Source organism: Physella acuta, unplaced genomic scaffold (genome assembly GCF_028476545.2).
Source record: "Physella acuta isolate Inbredline_101_S28 unplaced genomic scaffold, ASM2847654v3 ptg000583l, whole genome shotgun sequence".
Classification (NCBI taxonomy): Eukaryota; Metazoa; Mollusca; class Gastropoda; family Physidae; genus Physella; species Physella acuta.
In genome coordinates, this window is record NW_026732102.1 from 168,857 (window position 1) to 192,500 (window position 23,644).

The 23,644-nt window shown below is 36.3% G+C and overlaps 1 protein-coding gene and 1 long non-coding RNA gene across 2 annotated transcripts in view; both read left to right on the plus strand.

Moving 5' to 3' along the window:
* The first annotated feature begins 1,287 nt into the window (after window positions 1-1,287).
* On the plus strand, window positions 1,288-17,303 carry LOC131947114 (uncharacterized). The gene is made up of 3 exons (XR_009387836.1): window positions 1,288-1,652; window positions 16,296-16,558; window positions 16,943-17,303. It is a non-coding gene; the product is annotated as an uncharacterized LOC131947114 (long non-coding RNA).
* Window positions 17,304-19,152: 1,849 nt separating this feature from the next.
* Window positions 19,153-23,644, plus strand: part of LOC131947136 (uncharacterized) — a 10,762-nt gene continuing 6,270 nt past the window's right edge. Inside the window, exons 1-3 of the mRNA XM_059308246.1 lie at window positions 19,153-19,245; window positions 21,256-22,018; window positions 23,178-23,644. The exon at window positions 23,178-23,644 is cut by the window's right edge and continues 8 nt beyond it. Of these exons, the coding sequence (XP_059164229.1) occupies window positions 21,269-22,018; window positions 23,178-23,644 (1,217 nt within the window). The 5' untranslated portion in view covers window positions 19,153-19,245; window positions 21,256-21,268. The remainder of the gene's footprint in view (window positions 19,246-21,255; window positions 22,019-23,177) is intronic.

Here is a 23,644-nt window from a genome sequence, read left to right on the forward strand (position 1 = left end):
TAGCATTAACAAAAACATGGAGTTGGGCCAGTACAGTCAGAGATCTCAGAGAACTGACAACATTTGGGTTTGGTGAGAAATTTTGTTGAAGACGTTGCTGTTTTTTTTTTTAAAGTGTGTGGGGGGGGGGGGGGGGTACATGCGATTAAATGATAAAATATTAACAATGTAAAACGTTTACTTTTACAAATACTGTTTTTCTTTATTTAGGTAAAATCAATTTAATTAAATCCTGTTTATTAAAACGTGTAACTTTATCTGCTGTATCAAATATGTAAACTTTGTTTTATTTTCATACAATATCATTTTAGTAAAACTTTTTTCGTCTTTGCGTTTTAACTACTAATCTATCCTAATATATAAAAGGCCATTTGCGCTCTTCTCTCTCTCTCTCTCTCTCTGTCTGTCCGCAAAATATTTTCGCCGGACATCACGTCAGAATCGGCAGCGATATATGGATACCTTTATACGGACTTTTGTTGAAAATAATATGTTAGATGTTTTAAATGTATAACCACAATTTTATTTAAAGAAGAAAAATAAAAAATAAAGGCGTATTCGAATGTAGAGAAACAGTATTATTTATGCAACCGGAAAAGTGTTTAAACTTGGGACAAGAAACGCATTTAACAATGACGTCGCTTATTGTTTACACTAAAAAAAAGAGCACGAAACTGATGACGTCATCTTCCGAGTTTAGAATAAAAAGAAATGAACTATTTCATTCAAATATGATTTAGAGCTATGTACGCTATGAAATGTATACAATAGGATTTTTTTGGCCGAAACTTAAAAAAATTATTTTATCTATTTGGATTCTAGATCTAGAGATTCTAGATCTAGATATTGATCTAGATCTAGATATTCTAGATCATCTAGATCTAGAGATTCTAGATCATATAGATCTAGATATTCTAGATCTAGATCTAGATGATCTATAAAGCTAAGTTGTCGGGTGCCCGATAGGGCACTTCCCGGCGCAGCAAGCGCTTCAAATTTGACAGGATCTTGCCTTGGGGCGACAGAACACGGGGGCCGGTTGGCCGAAAAGTCTACGATGAGGGGGTCAAAACTGACCTCGACTGACCGGCGCCTTATATGGGCGAATTAATTAAGCATTCAAATTCTCAATGTTTTCGAAAGCCTAAGCGAAGCTGGGCAGCATGCCTAGTATATAATATTAGGAAAACGGCATTATCCAAGTGCTTGTATACTGTACGGCAGCTTGGAACTACAACAACCAGTAACTGTTGCGTTTAAATCCGCTTCCGTCCTAAAAACCTTGAACTTGAACCACGCGGTACTTCGGTAGTTCTTATTCTTTATTTTCATATTCACTGAACACCGGAAAAACCCTAGGATGCTTTATAAGAATTTACCGTGTCCTTTGCCAATAACAAATGGGTCGCTTTTGGGAATTTCTGACACTAGTTTAGCTTTATAAAAAAACACCTTGGATTTTTATAAAGACTATTTTTAGTGCCAGCTCAAACATAATAAGATTACATTTTATTCTATTTTTATCGCCACGCAAATAGGTTTATATAAGAATGATATTTGATAGGCGTATTAACATTAAATCTAGATGTAGAGTATGTGTAAGTGTAAGCATTCTAGGATTTAAATCTATTCATTAAATTGTGTTCGTAAATGTGAGTATTTAAATTTAAAATTTAAAAATGCGAATTTAAGAAGCGTTTCTAAACTTTTAAAAACTATTTGGTTTTTAAATTATTTTAATAGGGTATTAGTTTTTGGATTCACGAATTTTTATGTCATAAATTTTTAAAATGCAACTCATGTTTTATTTAGTCGAAATATATTTTAAAACTTAGATTGAATTTACCCTGCCTTTGACTTTAATGAAGGACTTGCATCTAACTTAGTAACCAGATTATGGACGCTTGGCCGATCAAATTGACTCTTCATCTTGCTAACAATCACGTTACTCACGTAACAATTATCACCTCGTTACTGTTTTCTTGCGCGTGTAGTTTCATCAACTGTTTCATGTTTATTAATAAGAAGTTCAAGTTATTACTAGAATTATTATTATTTCTAGGTTCGACTAAAAATGTTATTTTTCTTGAAAATCAAAATGACTCAACAATGATGATGTTTTCCCTTCTAAACGATTTTATAATAAAACTTACAAGTACAAGTATTGAACTTTTTGAACGGTGTCAATATTAATTTTAAAATATTAAAATCAATTATTCGTAGGTATTTAAGGATCGCCTATAAATAGTATAAAAGAGGTCACACGACTAAATGTCAGTATTGTAAGAGGGGGTGGGTGTTCTAAAGTTTGTAGCGAGGACATGGAGGGGGATTTAGAAAATATGACGATACAATTTTGCTTTAAAAAATAATTTTATTCTTAGAAACTGAATTTTAAGTTATTTTGCAGGCCTAAAAGAATAGCTTTGTGAATTGTATAAGGATTTATATTGAGATACTCAACGTTGGTCGAGATTAGAAAACATTTTCAATTTTAGATAGAAATCGTTGCTGATGTTTTTTTGTTGATTTATTTTTGTTCACCACATCTCTAGGAGTACGGATGTTGAACAGTTTATTTCTATAGTTGATTTTTCAAGCCATACTTTTAGCCTCGCTTAACTCAAATTTTTCTGTTTATGTTTTGGACAAGTATAAACTATACAAAACAGTAGGTCTAGTTTGTATTTATGCCAGTATACTTTTTTTTAAATTGTAAAAAAATTGTGTACACACATTACTACACTTACATGAAACTGTTGGGGTTAGTTTATAATATAAGTGCTGTAAGGGAATGTGTTAAAATTGTCTATTTATGTTTTATTTTAATTATGTGCTCGCTCCACAGGGGGGGGGGGGCGGATTGCACCGAGTGACACATTTAGGGGTGACACCACGGCAAATATTACAAAATGTGCAGAAAAAAAACTTTTTGCCAGTTCCATGAATGATTAAATTGAAGTTAAATAGTATTTAAAGTACAAAGCGACAATAATTACAAGAGGGTGGGATGACACGATGACGTGCAAACTATAGAGCACACATATCTATATCCAACTATTGATGAACATCGTTACTAATACTATTAAGTCTGCAGTGATTGAAGCTTATACACATACATCTATCTACGCGTATGCGGCATATATTTTAGTTATAGGCCTATTTAGGCCGACATACACACACCAAGAAGTGCCGCACCGGGTGAACCCCGACCTAGCGAAGCCACTGGCTCGCTCCCTTACGAAATATAATAAAACGTGTCTTCCGCATTATTTAATGCTCAAGTTATTTACCTCAAGCATCGATTAATTTTTAGAATTTTAGTAACTTCCATGCAGTGTTTCATCCAGACTGTTTTTTTCCGGGGGGGAGGGGGGGGGGGGAGGAGGAGCGGACACTGGTAAAACTAAAAGTATGTGTTTTCTATATAAATTCCATTTCTTTCGGGGGGGCAGAAGACTTTCTTCGGGGTGGGGGGACGACAGACCCCCCAACACCCCCAGAAAAGATGCCTAGATCAAACAGCTTCCGTGTCCAAAATCAGGAGGGCTATGGGCTATGCTTTGAACTGTTTGGGTGTCTTTCACCATATACGCCTATAGTTAATCTTTTTAATCTCTTTCTCAAACTTTCTGTGCAAGCAATTATGAAAATGCAAACCTCCTTAAAAGCCCCTTAAGATATCACTTTCAAAGTCCGGGTAAAAACGTAAAGGATTAGCAAGTTTTATTTATATTCAGTTCAGCTTGCACTTTTAATTATATGAAGGGACCCAACATGTTGTCATAGTTTATTTAATGTTCACAGGCAGATTTCCTGGCTCTAAAACTAGACAGGTGTCAGAATAAGCTTTGTTTTTTAAATCACTCACATGATTCTATGTTAGTACAGTAGTAGTGCTAGCAGTACAATATTTTGGTACTGTATAAAGTATAAACTACTAAAATAGGTATTGTGAAGATACCATTGTTCTGAGATGGAGCACACCATGATCCGTCATGGACATCAGTTTGGTATTCGCCTAATTTTATACTATTTATAATGAGAACTTAAGGAAACCACCCGTGCCTATTTATTACGTCAGTTTCTTTTTATACTTACATTATTTATACAATAAAGTGCATAATTAATAAAGACGTGTAAACAAAATCCGTTTTTTTTTTTTTTTAAATTTAAATGTGTTTTTCGCTTACTCTACTTATTGTGACGTGGAATTGGAATAAAATAACCCGGCTTTCAAGACCTTAGTAACAACGTTAGTCTACTGGTCTAGTTGGCACCATACAACACTACCAATCCGCTTGGTCTAGTCAGCACCATAAACCACAACCCAACCACTTGGTCTAGTCAGCACCATAAAACCAACCACTTGGTCTAGTCAGCACCATAAAACCCAACCCAACCACTTGGTCTAGTCAGCACCATAAACCACAACCCAACCACTTGGTTTAGTCAGCACCATAAACCACAACCCAACCACTTGGTCTAGTCAGCACCATAAACCACAACCCAACCACTTGGTCTAGTCAGCACCATAAACCACAACCCAACCACTTGGTCTAGTCAGCACCATAAACCACAACCCAACCACATGGTCTAGTCAGCACCATAAACCACAACCCAACCACTTCGTCTAGTCAGCACCATAAACCACAACCCAACCACTAGGTAAAGTCAGCACCATAAACCACAACCCAACCACTTGGTAAAGTCAGCACCATAAACCACAACCCAACCACTTGGTCTAGTCAGCACCATAAAACACAACCCAACCACTTGGTCTAGTCAGCACCATAAAACACAACCCAACCACTACAGTTTAGTTTACCTGTCGGTTAACTGATCTCGCTAGACAAGTACAATTTCAACATAACAACAAACGCCTATCCTCTAGTAGTATTCCCCGTATCAAAGTGCTAATTTTTTTTTTAAACTAATGGTCTTACATTATATAAACCCATAGATCTACATGTCAGCCTGTGCATGAAATAAATTGACAATTATTTAACTCAGTTAAAAAAAAGCCTTGAGTCCAGTATGATTGTAAAGCGAATTGTGTGCCAAGCTAATCGGTGTGCCAGTGTGTACCGGTAACTGAACGTAATATTTCCGTGTCACTGAACAATTGTAGCCTAGGGCCTCTGTTACAGCTCCTCCTAAGGTGCATTAACTTTAACATTTTTAATTTACTTTAGCGCCGCGGATACATTTAATTAGAAAATGTATAGAAAACGACTGAATATCTAATAGGTTCATAAGGATTAACCGTTGAATAAATTTGTTATGCCTGGTTGGAAACTATTTATAAAGTGTATGTGAAAAGACACACCTAAGACGTGTATAAAGCTTAACAATTGCTATATTATATATTTACACAGGAGAAAAGAAGAATATGTAAATATTGTAGTTTAACTCAATAGAGTCAACTCGTACATTTTTTTGCATACATTAGTTAGCTAATGTAGATTAACAATAAATACACTACACGTTTACGAAGAGTTTTTAGCAGATTATTTGAAATGAATAAGAACGGGTTGAGCACACGATTACCAACCCGGTAGTCTTAAGTCCAAGGACGTCCATGAGATCATTCTTGGTACCTGAATTTAAAAAGACATAACGCCTTTAATATAATATTTTTTATATGGCAAGGTAAACTTATCAGTCTGATGAACCAACGCGTATAACATGTGAAATGGAACTTATTTAGTTATTACTTTCATATTAACGACTGTATATATATATATATATATATATATATATATATATATATATATATATATATATATATATATACGGTATAATGAAATTCTCCTGTATGCTAGAGTTCTACGGATGGTAAAGTCGTTTCGTGGCCTCAATACAGGTCACTGGTTTAGCTTTCCTGGTAAATTTATTTCTATTGAATGATCGGCAAGTAGGTCACCAACTGAGTTATGACACTGCAGTTATTAAATATGTGCCACTGAGAAACGATGCTCGGGGTTTTCGTTAAGTGCGAGCAAGGTTAACTCTTCTATAAATTCAGGTAGAGAGTAGTGTCGGTGACCGCTAGTTTCTTCATTCAACTAGGGAATATTGGCATGTTTAGGAAGCGTCCTGCGCTGGATATCAGTACAGAGGCGTAGCAAGGGGGGGGGGGTGCGGACCGCACCGGGTGACACCAAGGCAAAAAATAGCAAAATATATAGAGAAAAACTTGAGGGGGGGGGGGTGCAAATCAAAAGTTCGAGGGGGGGTGCAAATAAAAAATTTGAAAGTTTGTCCCCGGGAAGGGTCGCTACGCCTCTAGGGGGGGGGGGGGGTGACACCATTAAGTGCCGCACCGGGTGACACCCGACCTCGCTCCGCCACTGTATCAGTATAAGACCTATCTTACTCTGCTCGTGCTCATGTTCAAAAGGTCATATAATAATTCAAATTATGTAAATAAAATTATTAGAGCCTTGCTTTAACTACAATGTTTTACTGTCAACATGACGTCAAATTTACACCATTTCGTGTGCTATTTGAGCTATTGAACCTGAGTAAAATGACGCAGCTCCAGGAACCACTGATGTTAAAATAAATACGTATTCCTAATTCAGCTTTGTAAACATACTATGAAACTGTATGCTACGGCTGTAAGAAACGTTTCGCATTTGATGTTTCTCAGTTTAGAGGCGTATCTCGGTTTAACATCAACTACGTGTTGATCATGGTTTTTTTTTCTTTTTTATTAAAACAAATTTTACTTTGGTGTCTTAAAATTAAAAGGGCTAAAATTGCTAAAAGGGAAAGGTAGGCCTACGCGCCTGCGATAGTTCTTTAACATTTTTAGATAAAAGGTTCACAAACAAACGTTATAATTCAATAAAGAAAACGTGTAAGCTATACATTGTCGTCATTCTGTATTTTCTTCACATCACACCGGTCGAGGGAGAATCGTAGTAGTCTGTGTTCACCTGATTAAATACAGTAATTGTAATAGTACATTTGCTTTTTTTTTCCTGTTAAAGTTTAAATTAATGTACACTCCCCCATACAACAAGAACACATTACATTCGTGAATCGAATCCTGCGCTATCTAAGGTAATCAGACCATCATCAATTAATCTGGTTATTTTAATTGCACTGCAGTTACTAGTAACACTAAATTACTTTTTTGAAGTTTCATTTCTCTACGCCGACTTATATACGTTTGAACACAAAGATACAAGTATTACTAGCTGTACTTTTTCTCTTATAAGTTATATTATAGTCCTTTAAAATTACCAATAAAAACACCCTGCACATAGGGCCTACTTCATAGGAGGAAATCAATGGTTTTTATTGCAGGATTATTAAGGGCACGGGGTCTATTTTTAAATGTTTAGAACCGCTACAGTACCAGTAGTAATGCCCTGTACTTTAAGTTCAAAGGAGGCCGTTTGAATTTGATGGTTAGCTGATGTAAAATCCACAAATGGTGTACACTAGTAATTATCCCACTTTTGGTTGATTAAATAAAATTTCTACATTTTAAAACTAGAAACTCGAAATATCTAGACCAGAATTGACTAGATTTCTGTTCTTTTATAAAAAGTTAACTTGTAGCGAGATTGTAAAGTCCTAACTTCGAATGAAACTATCCTCGTTATATTTTTATACTGACTTACAGCACCTTTTTAGACCTAAAAATCAAAAGGGCAGATGAAGTAGAGTTCATATGTTTTTTTTTCATCTATAGATATGAAGGGATAGTATGGTCAACACCATACGTCTTTATTTTTCCCAACATGAGTCAGGTAGCCATCAGAGCTGGTTATGTTGACAGAATAATTTGTTAACATACACATTTGCCGCCATGGTTTGTTTCTGTAATTTGCGCCTGATAACAAAGTATATGTAAATGAATCGATCGTTTAATTAAGATAGTAATCTCAGAATAAGATTTTAATTCTTTACAGCAAAGTAAGCTTTTAAAACCGATGAGATTAATTAACCATTGAAATAAATCTCCATTTAAAGTAAGTAAAGCCTGGGTGTCAATGTAGACTAGGTCACATGACACGACCTTGTAAAGTAGGTCACTAGCGGTGGCTTCCTCGGAAAACGCTATTTACTAGAAAAAGGAACAGGAGGCGTATCGCCACAAGGGGCGTAGTTTGTGTTTACGTTGCCTGAACCGAAACCAGTTGGTTGAATACAGGGTGAAGGTCAGGGGTCGAATAAACAGTTGGCTTATCGTGACATCTATTTAGGGTAATTTGATACTGTATTACCTCTCTTAGGTGGTGTTAAGTTTTGTTTCAATTAATTATTTTCTATCCACTTTAGTTGCTCTTAGGTAGGCCTACTGTAATTAAGAGGTTCTTTTGTAATTATATTAGTAAGACGATTTTATGTTACTGTTATGAAAAGGTCCTTTAAAACGTTAAAATTAAAAAAGGAGTTATGATCAGTAGTACGTTTACCGTAAGAATAATTTTTAAAGCATGCTTATATTATAAAAGTCTAAAATGTTGTGATACGTCTTTATTTTTAAAACTTGAGCTGGTTCATGTTTAGTTTGTTTATCTCAAGCGTACACCAACCAGGCATTGGTCCCTACCGTCGTATGTATCCCCACCCCTGGCGACAACCTCCCAGGTCACCAGACAAGGAAGTAACCAAAAAAACTTTGGGCCCCTTTTTTTATTTATTTCTGCGACCGCCTAGTCACCTGGGCAGGCACGTGGGTAGGGGCTAATCCCCGCCCTGTACTGTTTATCTACTGAGATCTACAGAGTAAATCGAACAAAGAACTGGCTTATAAATATCGTAAATTGTAGCTTCAACTACTGACAAGCTGGCACTGGTCTGCGAGCACAGCTCCATGCGGAGAATCCTGGCAGGAGCCCAATGTATTGACGTCCGCGAAAGGTCAAACCTAGGTGGCGACCTCGACCTATTAAGTGCAAAAAAATCTTACAGTGAACTGGTGCATTCATGGCCTGTACACGTGAAGGTGTGTGTGTGTGTATATATGTGTCTGTGTGTGTCTGCGTGTGTCTGTGTGTGTATGTTATGTAAAACTATAACTATCTAGTTCACGCTGAGCTAGTCCAGGATGTCTGTCATAAGTGTCAACAAATTGGTTCACCTGTCCCAGTTCAATCGGCCAGGGCTGCAGAGTTCCGCATAGCAGTCATCATAATATACATGTATATATATATATATATATATATATATATTTATTTATATATATATATATATATATATATATATATATATATAATATTTATATATATACAATATATATATATATACAATATATATATATATATATATATATATATATATATATATATATATATACATAAATATACAATATGTTTATATATACATATATATACAATATATATATATATATATATATACATATATATACAATATATATATATATATATATATATATATATATATACAATATATATATATACAATGTATATATATGTATATATACAATGTATATATATGTATATATATACAATATATACATATATATATATATTGTATATTATATGTATATATATTGTATATACAATATATAAATACATATATATATATATATATATATATATATATATATATATATATATATATATATATATATATATATATATATATATATGCAGGCACAATTGTACTTTTGACTGTGAGGTTTGAGACAAAGAAACGAGAAAAGTTAGGGGTTTAGGGGCGTTACCATTTAAGCCAGCTTTAAGCTAAGATGTGGCTCCTTAAAATATATATACAATATATATATATACAATATATATACATGTAGGGATATATATATAGAGAGAGAGATAGATAGATAGATAGATAGATAGATAGATAGATAGATAGATAGATAGATAGATAGATAGATAGATAGATAGATAGATAGATAGATAGATATTGATTTATATATATATATATATATATATATATATATATATATATATATATATATATATATATATATATATATATATATGCAGGCACAGTTGTACTTTTGATTGTGAGGCTTAAGACAAAGAAACAAGAAAAAGTTAGGGGTTGAAGGGCGTCACCGTTTAAGCAAGCTTAAGCTAGGGTGTGGCTCCTTGCCGTGGGGTCAGCGTGACTGTCCTATTGCTGCAGGTACCTGACATCCTGGTTCCGGTATGCGTCGGGTCTGTCATGCGCCATGAGTGTGCTGCTTCGTTTTATGGGGGGGGGGCGTGTCAAATGCATTGAAGAAATTTAAAATGTAGTATAAACTAAAAAAAAAAGTATTTAAATGGTTAAAGTCTTTTATTCTAAACGTGTATTGAATTGTTTCTTTATTTAATTATTGTACTAATTTTTCTTACATATTTCTAAAACAAATTACACAATGAATGTAGTGAGCATGTTTTGTCTTAAAACTACTTAAACAATCATTTAGAACTGTTTTCTACCACAACATTAACTAAGCCCCCGGTCTTTTTAGCATGCTGATTGCAGCATAGCAAATCTAACATTAGTCCACCCTTCTGTCCACTTGTTTTTTGCAAGATAACTCATAAAAATAGCTTTCTTTCACTGTTCTATCTATATGTATACCCATAATTCATATAGAAAAAAATTGCAACAATATAGGGAAAAACAAATGATTACCCATACACTCACTATCCCTCGGATTCCACACTGAAATCTCCTAGCCTTAAATTGACATGTAAGAGTAATTCTTAGAACTAGTTACAGTTATAAATGTACGTGATAAAAATTGTGTATAAATAATACCGATATATGAAAGTTCTTTGTAAAAGTACTAAAATGTAAGGAACGAAATATATGAACGGTTTTTTAAAGTAATAAAGTATTATTATTAAAAGTACTATCAGATAACGTATTAATTAATGAGTAGCAAACTGGATGAAGTCACTCGATGATAGGACTTTAAATTTGATTTTTATCATAGACGATAACCGCTATAGGAGGGATGTATTGTTACACACTGAAGAGATATGGTTTACACACGAGTTTGTCACTGAGGCGTTTACTTTACACATTCCTTTTTGGTTGCAGTTGCCTGTCAAAAAAATCTATGGGTCGTGTGATTTAGAATGTTCTAGATTTATTTAACTGCGAGTATCGTCTTAAGGATTTAGGTTGATTGATCGGCTCACCAGTAAATCAAAATGTCAGCAAATGCAGTGGCGTCGCTAGGTCGTGTGTCATCCGGTGTGGTGTCACCCCCCCCCCCCCCCAAGAAATATCATATCCATATGTGTGAGTGTGTGTTTCTGTGTGTGTCTACCAACATAGGCCTATAGTTTAAATATATATTCCGCATCTTCGTACATGTATGTTTATAAGCTTAAATTCCTGCAGAGTTAATAGTAATGATGTTTATCTATAGTCTGTTAATAATACAGTTAAACGTAGCAATTTTTTCTCTATAGTTAGCACGTTTACGTCGTGGTATCACCCCCACACTCTTGTAATTATTGTAGATTTGTACTTGAAAGACTATTAACTTTAACTAATCATGAATGTAACTAGCAAAAAAAGCATTTTCTTCTGTGCATTTTGCATTTTTTTTTTCCATGGTGTCACCCGGTGCGGTCCGCACCCCCCGCCCCGCCCTCGCTACGCCTCTGGGCAAATGTTTTAGTTGTTGCTGAACTTCCTTCAGCCCTTCTCAGAAAAGGGCGGCGTCCTTAATATCTTCCTGTAATGTGGTGTCCTACATTGCTTTCTCCGTAACGCAGCGAATAAAATTAGTAACAGATCTACCGTCAAGAAACATGCTCTCCTTTCGTGTTAAATTTTATTCAAGTTTGTTGTAAAAAAAATAATTTGATAACATTTTTTGTCAAGATTTATTTCGCGGTGTCAAATTTGACAGCATAGCATACAACGACATACACAAAAGAAAAAGTAAAATTTCGGGCAATAGGAAAAAGAAAATTTTTCTGGACCAGTGAATATGCATAGTTTAGTTGGAGAAGGGGGGAAATGGTTAATGGTTGGGCGGTTTTTATGTTTGCATAATTAACAAAGTAGTGTTAATTACAGATCAGGTCAGGACGTGCTGACATGAAAGAGCCTGACCCAAGGTTTGACGTGTGTGAAGGGAAGTGGCGTAGTACAAAATACTTGTGAAACTTCACACAAGTGTCTGTTGGTGGCTGTTTGAGTACACTTGTTCGTAGATCTATATTTTTTATTGCCGTCATTGTAACAGGGAGTTGTACACGTTTTCAGTGCATGCACTACTTTTACTTTCTCGTATACAGAGTATAGAGGAAAAGCTGTAATCGTGCTGAATAATTAATAGATGTTTTTGACCGTTTTAGGCGTTTTAAGTATCAATTTATAGTTTCTATTAACTTTTAAACGATTTCAAGTAACCGGAAGTGGTGCTAACTCCTTTTTCCTGTTTCTCAAAAGCCTATAACATGAGTACTTTTAAGTTGGTTGGACGGAATTTCAAATACAAGCATTAGATTATATGCGAGAGTTCCTTTCAGCTTTTGAAGGATATTTGGTAACCGGAAGTGTTACTTTTAAGTATTAAATATTCAAAATAATGTATAAAAAACATTTCTTTTGCACGATTGCACTGAAAGTGCCATCCCCTTTACTGTTGTATTAAATATCAGAATATACGAGAAAGTTTAGGGGAGATCACTCCCGCTTTATTTATTGTTGACAAACATTACATGCTGTGCGCTTTAAACCTGCTAACATAAATATTAGCGCTATTTTAAGCGTGTGCCCCAACCACATTCACCCCCTCCCTCACTTTATCATCTGTTTACGGTAAATCACATTCTGTTTAAAACATAAACGTCTTATATTCATCAAATAGGGTTGTCATTTGTTTAATTAGCATTCACATTTGATTGTCTAGTGATTAATGGCTGAATATTTCAATCATCAACAGGAAGGTTATGGTTGAGGACGTATGCACCACAATGAATAAAATTAAGTGAATTCAAGTCAAAAATAAATGTCTATTTTACCCTGTGTAGAACCGAAGGTCATTGACCACACACCATGGTTCCAGAGACAGGCAGACATTTGGTGTGTGGTCAGTTTGACCTCGACTTGTGTAAGGACAACTGCTTAAGATTGAATTACCAATCAAGTACGTGATTCTGTTTCGTTGTGCGTTTTTATCAGCTCTTATACTATATGCTTCCAGGGGCGCTGCGATCCATTCCGGCGCCCTGAGCAAATTAAGTTTGCCCACTCCCCATATATGTAGTTATTCACGTTGGCTCAAGAGGCCTGACCACATATTGGAAAGGTCGAGCGTGTTTTACGAGTCATCGTCCCTTTAACAGTATTTTACTGATGTAGGAAATAGGTAATCATGTCAGGCCAAGTAGCAGAATAGTTTCTAAACTTCTGCTGTAATGCAGCTCATAAGGAGGTATTAATTTTTTTAGCTCGTTTGGCGCCCCCCTAGAGTCGGCGCCCGGGGCGGCCGCCCCACCCGCCTTCCCCTAGCTACGCCTTTGCTTCTATTTCGTTGTGTTTTATATGCATTTAAACTGTGCTTCTATTTTATTGTGTTTTTTATGAGCATTTAAACTCTGTGCTTATGTTTCCTTGTGTATGTTTAGAAGGGCAAGAACTCGTGTCAAACTTTAAAACCCTTTGCAACAAGATACTGGGCCCCACTGATCCATGCAATCACATTGCATTGTTCCCCTGGAAATGGCGTCACTAGATCGTGATACATCCTTGAAAACCCGCACCGGGTGTCACCCCCTCCCACTCCACGAATAAATATATAACACTTGTATTAAAACTCAGGATAATTCGCTTTAACCATGTGCCTAATGGTTTATATATTTAATTTTCGAAAAAAAAACCCAGACTTTCTCATTGAAATCAGGTTCTTTTTTGTTTTGGTGTCACACCCCCCCCCACCTGGTGTGATCCGCCCCCACGCATTTTGACGCCATAAACTCCTTAGACGAGAAAAAAAAAGCCAGAAAAAACACAACTGATATGTGTTCACATACTATATGTTTGTTGTTATTTGTTGCAAAAAGTCCAACCGCCTTGAGGTTTTTTTTTTTTTAATGTAACGTTAGTAGAGGGATGATAATGATCAGGAAAATTGTGATAACAAACACGTTGACTATAATCTTCGCTATCACAACAAAATATGTTTACAAGTTGGCCAATCGTTGTTGAAAGTTGAAATTTACCCATCTTTGGCAACAATTTCAAAGTGTTTTATTTTATTTTACAGCTGTGAGCCTTAAAACAGAATATAAGCTCACGTAATACCAGGTAAATAACAAAAGCGTTTTTAGATGTTCGTAGTTCCTTCTGGATATCGTGAAAGATTGGGATCAGCATCTTATATCGGTCACAGCCTGCTAAGTTATCCTAAGGGCCGTAACTCCACAAATTCACTACGACAGCTGTACTTCAAAAATCTTTTACTTTTACTTCAATTTTTTTTTTAATCAACAGTTTTATAGTTGCTTTATTAAAAAAATAACATCCAGATCATATCCCTTACCATAACATTCTCTATAATTGTAATAGCCCTTGACCTCCCCACCAACCTTAAAACTATAACAACCGTTAACCTACCAACTACCCTATAACTGTAACAACCCTTAATCTACCAACCACCATAAAACTATAACAACCCTTAACCTACCAACCACCATAAAAATATAACAACCCTCAACCTACCAACCACCATAAAACTATAACAACCCTTAACCTACCAACCACCCTAAAACAATAACAACCCTTATCATACCAACCATCCTAAAACAATAACAACCCTTAACGTACCAATCACCCTAAAACTATAACAACCCTTTAACCACAGTAAAATGGTACCACCACATGCCGTCACAAAATAGCCCAATAATGAAATGTACTTCTAATTATATTTTCCTGTTTAAACAGTACAACCTCCTCCCCATTTTTTTGTTATATTCAAGTAATTATGTGGTTCAAAATATCGGAGTGTTTACAGTACGGTAGTGTGTACATTAATGTGGGGGTCGCTAACATACTCTGTGTGCCTGTATGACACAACATTGACGACGATTATGAAACTGAAACTACTTTATATGTCAGGGCCATGTGTGTTTCTAGTTTCTATGTGACCTGGCTGTGGAATGGTGTGTGATTGTTGCTTGTTTGTGTGATTGGTGTTGTGTGTGATTGTTGGTGGTTGGTGTTGTGGGTGATTGTTGATGGTTGGCGTCATGGAGCAGAGATATGCTGAAGACAGTAACACAAAGATTCAGGTAGGGTTAAACAGAGGTTGCCGGACACAAACAAAATAGGACGCAGTGTGCAAAAAATGAAAATTGATAATGTGAGAGGGGAGGGTGAGGCAGGAGAGATATAAAAGGTTTGATAGAGCAGAAGCGCAACAACCTATTACATGGCAAAATATCAGCTATGAGTTGTCACTCTTCTTTCCCTCATTGTTGTTTGTTATTTATTTTTTTTGTAAACGAATACTGCCTCTTGATAAATCTGTATTGCTGTTTAACATAGTTAATTACTTTCAACTTGACAAAAATGGTCATTAATTGAAAAAACTAATTGGGGTCGTCCATAAATGACGTCACACTCGTGGGGGGAGAGGGGGGTCCGTAATTTTGTGATGGTTTGTAATGATGGGAGAAGGGGGTTCAGATGGTGTGACTTCACACTTTTGATTTATAAAAAAGCAATGTTAGAAAATATTTTAGCCGTTATTTCGTGTTTTAGAAAACTGTTTTAATAAATTGTAATAACAATTGATTAAAACTCTCTATTTCCACAGAGTTCAGACAAGATTTTAGAACAGTATCGATGTTTTAAGAAAACTGCAATTTTGAGGGGGGGGGGGGTGTAGAGTGAGGTGTGACGCAGTGGCGTAGCGAGGTCGGGTGTCACCCTCCCCACATAGGCGTAGCGACCCTTCCCGGGGACAAACTTTTAAATTTTCGATTTGTACCCCCCCCCCCCCTCAAATTTGCGTTTTGCACCCCCCCCCCCCCTCAAATTTTTCTCTATATATTTTGCTATTTTTTGCCTTGGTGTCACCCCCCCCCTAATTGGTGCCACCCCCCCTAATTGGTGCCACCGGTGTGATCCGCACCCCCCGCCCCCCCCCCCCCCCCCTCGCTACGTCTCTGGTGTGACGTCATTTTGGTGGAGGGGGTGCTGGCTTTTTGTGACGATGTGTGACGAAGGGGAGGGGCGGAGGAAAAAAGCGTCAAAAAAGCGTGATGTCAATTATGGATGACACCATTGGTATATATGTGCTATATTTTTTAAAAATCCTTGTTATATTTTTCCAGGTTTTTGGTGACAACCCTTTCAAACATTGGACACAACCCAACCCTTTATCTCATAAGTGGTTTAGTTTACGGCAATACGCACCATGAAATGCACGGCTATATAATAATATACACCCGGAGGCCCTGTACACTTCTTCACCCTTAGGCAAAATCTTTCGATTGATTACTGGTATCCATGGGAGAGAGACATACACACAGACACACAGATTCGAAAGGTTTTTTTCTTCTTCGAATAAGAAAGAAAAAAAAGCCCGAATTGAAAGGTTATTTTATTAATTTTTAATACGTTATTATATGTGTGAACTTTAAATGGCTTTTATGGAGTCCAAAAAAGTATAAGTTGCCAACAGTTCCAAGAACAGAACCAGGCTAAACTTTGTGGGGTAGGAGACTTTTGGTGTTCTTGCTCTGATAGGGACAACTGCTGTCGTGTAAATCCTAGTTCCCGGTTACTATAAATAAGTCAAACTTTAGCTTATAATAAAAAGAGTTCTAAAGTTAGCTTTTATAAATAAAAAAAATCTGTTACCAATTTTAATATTTAAAAAATCACAATGCATTTTTTTATTATTTCTTAACTTTTAAAATTAAGAATGGTGATTTTTTTTTTATAGAAGGATTTGTAAGACATTTTTTTTCTTCTCCAGTGTGCCTTAACGGTATAGATCAGTAAATGATTCGCTATGACGACAAGAGCCTTGATACGCCACTAGAGTTGATGTTCCTGAAATGAATTCGCTATGACGACAAGAGTCTCGATACGCCACTAGAGTTGATGTTCCTGAAATGAATTCGCTATGACGACAAGAGCCTTGATACGCCACTAGAGTTGCTGTTCCTGAAATGAATTCGCTATGAAGACAAGAGCCTTGATACGCCACTAGAGTTGCTGTTCCTGAAATGAATTCGCTATGAAGACAAGACCCTTGATACGCCACTAGAGTTGCTGTTCCTGCACACTTTTGAAATAAATGATTTGTATCGCTGTTTTGCATTAAAATGTCTTTTAAAATCCTTTATTTTTTAAAAATCAAGCTAGAACAGATTGGCCGCATTGTTATTCAAAGTATGACATACAGTGTTAACAAAGAGATAAACCAGTCCGGCCCAGGGGAGGGGGGGGGGATAAGCCATTCTCGTGGCTCAGTGATTTCTCGAGGAAATATATGTTTGCAGCTTGACGCGGGCCTAAAGCCGGAACTGTGTGTTCATCTGTACGTGCAGTTGTTGCACTTCAGCCCCCCCCCCCCAGCTCGCCACCACACACACACAAAGACCCACACTACGACCTTGGGGACCTGTAAACGCAAAGGTGCATGTCCCAACTACCTTCACCCACCCTAACCCCCACCACAACCTCACATAAATGGTCTTTAGTAAAGAATATTGTCACTTTACACAATGTATAGCCTATATATATATATATATATATATATATATATATATATGCATTTATAAATTAAATCATATATCTGGATATATGTGTATATATATATATATATATATATATATATATATATATATATATATATATATACCTATAAATAGTTATATGTGTATGTATATCTACATACATGCATATCTACATATCTATGTATATAAATGTATAAGTAGAGTGTGACAGGCCATATTGCTATATGTTTACACAGACAAAGAAAGAAACCCGGGGTCTTAAGTGGGCCATAAAACAGCTGGTTGGTGTCAGACGCCAGCGATTGCAATCCACTTGTCAACCCGTTGTCAACCACAGTTGACATATACGACAGACACATATAGCTGACACATTTGGTGGTTGGCACATACGATGGTAAACTCATATGATGGCAGTCACGTATAATGGTTTACACATATAATGGCGAACACATATATATGATTTCAAACATATGATAGCTGGTACATGTGTAAAACAACGTCATATGTTCTATTTACAAAACTATTATTACTGTGTTGTCTCCCTTTCACCATCTGAAACAGCTAATCCTTGTTTACTTTGTTTTGATCCTTGCCTGATAGATTACTTCAGATGTTCATTTTCCTATAAACAACCTTTGATTCACCTGAGACATACACCTCATGTGCCCCCCTCCCTACATACACCACATCAGACATCTACATATAACGTTACAGCTTCAGGCTATCTAAGTCCGTCCATTCTTTTTCTAGAAAACGCTACTGTAGGCCTCATAAAATTGTACCACGAAACTAAATTTATTAAATATTCAAGTGTTTTCAAGAACACTTATAATTTTTTTTTTATCTACCACGCACATACAGTAAGACTAAACCAACAGGAAATAGTGCGGTGTGTCTGCACATTTCCGCACAAGATGGACACGAAATGACCCAACACGCACTTTGTGTAACCGCACTAGACCCGCTGTAGTAATGAGCTCTTATCACCTTGTTGTCCTATAAGTATAACTCTGTGTTTTGTATAGATATTTTTGTGATGTGCCTTTGACCTCAAGTCGCATTACGTCAGCGTCTATTTATAGAACAAACACACACAAAAAAACGATTTTTATCCAAACAGACCTTCACCGCAGGAGTTACAGAGATTAAAAAAAAACACAACACATACAATGCGAAATGATCGAACTATCTTCGCGTTAACCTACGATTCTCATGACCTGTGTGAAATGATATTTGTTTTGCTGCAACTTGTGTGTCGTAAACTTTGTTTACTATGACCCACGGGTCACTAAACTTCTTAACTGTGACCCGTGTTTAATTTTCAAACAAAGACGTTATAAACAAACCAAACTGGTAAGTTCTATAACTATCCGAACTGCTGCCTTCAATCGCTACATGATTTACTAGTTACCGCCCTGCTACTAGCTAACACGCACTAGCAACCCTTCCCGGGCGACAACGGCCTTGTGGGGCGAGCTATTTTCAGTTTCAAGTCTGACTACCTACCTGGAAGAGAAGCTGACGTCACCAGCTGCAGGTAAGCTAATGACGATTTAAACTTTGCAGCAACTGGTAGTTATTATTTTGTTTATTTCTGTTATTTTTTTTTAAATTTACACTGTTGTTAAAGTTAATAAGTAATGTTTTCGTCATTACAATTACACATATTTAACTAAATAGTAATAACAATGTATGTTTGTGATGGGAAGAAAATGTTTGAACAGATTTTATGGTGTATATCACGCAGGTTTGGGGTGTTGATAGCTTTTTTACACCCCACCTAAGACAAGCTTTGTGATAAGGAAACAGTCAAATCAAATTCGTATTGCAAAACAAACGTACAATATATTATTGTTTTGTTTTTATTTGGTTTATTTTGTGTGTGATAATTGTTATCGCACATATTTGTACGCAAGTTAGGTTGAGATTTATTTATGGACAAAATTTAGCTATAACATGTCATTTTTTTCTATGCGTAGATTTTGTTACAACTGAGTTTTTAAATATATATTTCCATTCCTGCGGAGAATGTACGAGAAAGTAGGACATTAATGTTGAAAATGTAGGGCATTAATATGGAGAATGTAGGACATTAATGTGGAGAATGTATGGCATTAATGTGGAGAATGTAGGGCATTAATGTGGAGAGTGTAGGACATTAATTTGGAGAGTGTAGGACATTAATGTGGAGAATGTAGGGCATTAATGTGGAGAATGCAGGGCACTAATGTGGAGAATGTAGGGCATTAATGTGGAGAATGTAGGGCATTAATGTGGAGACTGTAGGTCATTAATGTGGAGACTGTAGATCATTATTTATGGAAATCTTATTAAATTTTAGAGACTTTAGGATATTTATTTTTTACACTCTAGAACATTTATTTTTGAGTTGAATCTTGTTATGGAGACTGTAGATAATTTATAATTTATTGCCTATAGCAAAATATACCGGATTACAAAACTGCCTCCATTAATCACTGTTGTTCACCTTACCTTTTTCTAAGTATTTCGGACAAGCTTTGGATGGCCCAAAAATAGACGGGTTCAGAGGTCGTAAGATATACACCATACAAGATAATGATTACAAAGTTGATTAGGTTAATTAGTCACTCGTCTATACTTTTATTTTAACGTTAATTCTGGCACAAGGGTATGGGTTATATTGCTCATAAATCTAATGATGTTCCATTGTTGCATTCAGGGGCATTAATAATGTGTTGACACGACAACAAAGCACAGAGCACATTGTTAACAATTGTGTTTTTTTACAACAAAAAAAAACATAGCACTTTGCATAAATTGAGAGCAAACACCTGTTAACTTAATCTGATGTGATGCAATTCTGTAGTTTTGTACGTTTCTTTATAAAACATCAACCATTTTTTAAAAAACCAAATTTTCGGCTTAAATCAAAAATAAAATCAATACCATAGCGGTTGAGCTGTTTTCAAAGTTCCGAATCCCCCGGGGGAAATTTCTAAGTAGGGGTGTGGTGAAGGGGGGGGGATTAAATTGTCTGGTGAATCGTTTACAATCGTCATGGCCTGGCTTGTTTCTATTTTTAGTCATCAGGGGTAGATAAGTTTGGTATAAGTGTCGCAAGTTGCTTTTTTAAAAGGTGGTCAGGCAATCTTCAATATCTTTGGACAACTCTTCGTCATGGACATAACATGGTGCGTAGTGACTACACTCTAAAACCTAACCAAACCAATAATTATCTCGAATTACTAATTAATTAATAAATTAAAGGTAATTGAGTTACATTTAATAATATATGTAATTTAAAAACCAGTTTTTGAAATAACATTTAACGCGTTTTCTGATTAAGAACATATCGAGGCATTTGTAGCTTATTTTGAAAGTAAACAAAAACAAAACTGAGAAAATTTGGCTTTATTTTACAAGGATATTGTTTTCTATTCCAGGTTTTAGGTACCTATGTAACATCTTCCTCTAAACAAACAACACAACAACAAAAAAACTGAAGCACATTCACCAAAACATTAATCCATTACGCGACTTTTCTTTTCACATATAACAAACAAAGCGATGAAACCATAATGGAGAAATTTGTAAAGTCTTCTGTACCTCGACACGATAGCTGCACAGATGATGTCAGTTTAGAGGATACGTTTTACCCGAACGATGAACTTCATCGGTTGGATAAAACTCAGTCAAATTCCGCGAAGCAGTCCAAGGAAGATATCTTTACTCCGCGGAGCAACGCTGTCAATCATAAAGGTACACAACCTACACAACAATCTTTTTGTTGTGAGGAGAAATGTAGATTGTTGGATCTACAACAACGCCAAGATGTGTTGTGTTTATCTAAAGATGTAGAGGATGATTTAGGAACAAAAAAGACAGAGAATGTCAAGACCTTTGATGTACTAGACAACAAAGATGCTATCAAAAAAGCTAAGTCAGCGAAACCAAAAACTGAAGCCGCCGATAATTTCTGTGCAGATTTGGGTGTTAAACTTTATAAACATGCACCAACAGTTAGCGAAAAAACTGAAGAAGACGTTTCACAAGAATATGGTCGGAGAGTCAAGGACGTGACCTTCAAGAGGTCAGAGAGTTTCGGCGTGGATGTGGATGAAGGCTGTGAACATGTCAAAAAAGACGTTTCTGCGGATGGCGCCCCGGCAAGGTGTCTGGGTCACGGTGACATTTTCAGTGCCAGGTGTCTGTGTGCCCTAGCGCTGGTCATCCTGACCTTGGCAGTGGTTCACCAGCACTCCAGGATTAGCGTGCTGGAGGGGGCGTTGGTCAAGCTCACGGACATGAAACAACTTCAAGCAACTCAGGTCAGTACCTTGAGGGTACTCAAATATTTACTCGTATGAAAGAGGGGATGTAAGGGGGGGCACTTAAAAATTTCGGGGAGATGGGGGGTGGCAAATTATATTTTCTGGGAGGATCTGACACAGAAAAATGTATCCATTTTTTTTTAGACACAAAAAATTCTATTTCGTGTCGCACGAAGAGATGCCTGAAAGAAACCCTTCTTTGTTAACTCCTTAAAAATACCTACTTAACTGTATGAAGTCAAATATTTGACTTTTAGTTAATTACTTAACTCTTGATTGTTAACTACTAAACTGTCGAATCTCAACTATTTTATTATTGATTGTCAGCTACGTAATTATCCAATATAAGTTTCCATTTTTTTATCTTCTTAGTATCGTTGTTTATCTTAATCATGCACGATAACCTCGCTATTTCTAAGTAAAACAACAAGACCCATGTCGCAATTGTGTTTATTGATGTAATTTGTTACTGTTACTATGGTACACTCTATTATGTTATACGAGTTTTGTTTGAAATTCTATACTTAGTCTACTACAACATTTAATAAGCTTTAAAAAGAATGGCAGCTTCGTAGCGTAGCCAGGATCGTCTCATGGGATGGGAGAGGTTCAAATTTTTACCCGAGGACAAACTTTCAATTTGCACCCCCACTCAAACTTTTGATTTGCACCCCCCCTCAAACTTTTTATTTGCACCCCCCCCCACTCAAACTTTCGATTTACACCCCCCTCATACTTTATATATATATATACCGAGGGGTCTATGGGGTGGGGGGGGGGTTATGACCCCCCTAACCTCCCCTGCCTACGCCACTGTGGCTGCTTAATGACTTAATTTTTCAACTACAGATCGCACCATAATTTAAAAACATAGTTGACCTCTATGGCCAACACTGTTCTTAAAATATAGTCATACTTCAAATAATGTCCTTAAAATTTAGTCCTATTGCAACTGATGCCCTTAAAATATGTTTCTCTATTACTCCTGCTAGCATCAATTTATAGAAATCTATGCATATTGGCCTACATTTCTTTCCACTCGTGTTAATCTTCAAAAATTATTTCTTTTTTAAACTCGTAATAAAAATGTTATATTATCTCTCTGCTCTCTTCATTGCAATCAATCTTAGAGATCCAATATTTTTAACCTATTCAGGAACTACAGCTATTTCAAGAAAATTTGGACGTGAAAGAGTTATCTCAAAGTAGAAATGGCAAAACTGTATTGGCAAATGATGAACGAATAGAACGATCGCTAGGCGACACGCACGCTGGAAGCGTAAAGACAAAATCTCCAGATGGAATTAGATCGCTTCCTGGGTCATCACGTGATGCCCGTGAAGACGAGAGGGGCGCAGACGTCCACACGGAGAGACACGACGATCAGCAACAAACGAAAGGCGGATCACAGCCTGACGATAACAACAATGTTTACAGAGATGATGGACTGACGAGGGTAGATGAAGATAACGACAGAAGGGACAAGTTACCAGTGGAGAGCAATGAAGATGAAATGGTCAACGATAACAATAACTGGTTCGACGTAACTAGAACCCAACCACTTCTAACCAGGAACAAACGCGATCAGAAGCAGATAAATAAGTACTGCGAAGATACGTACTG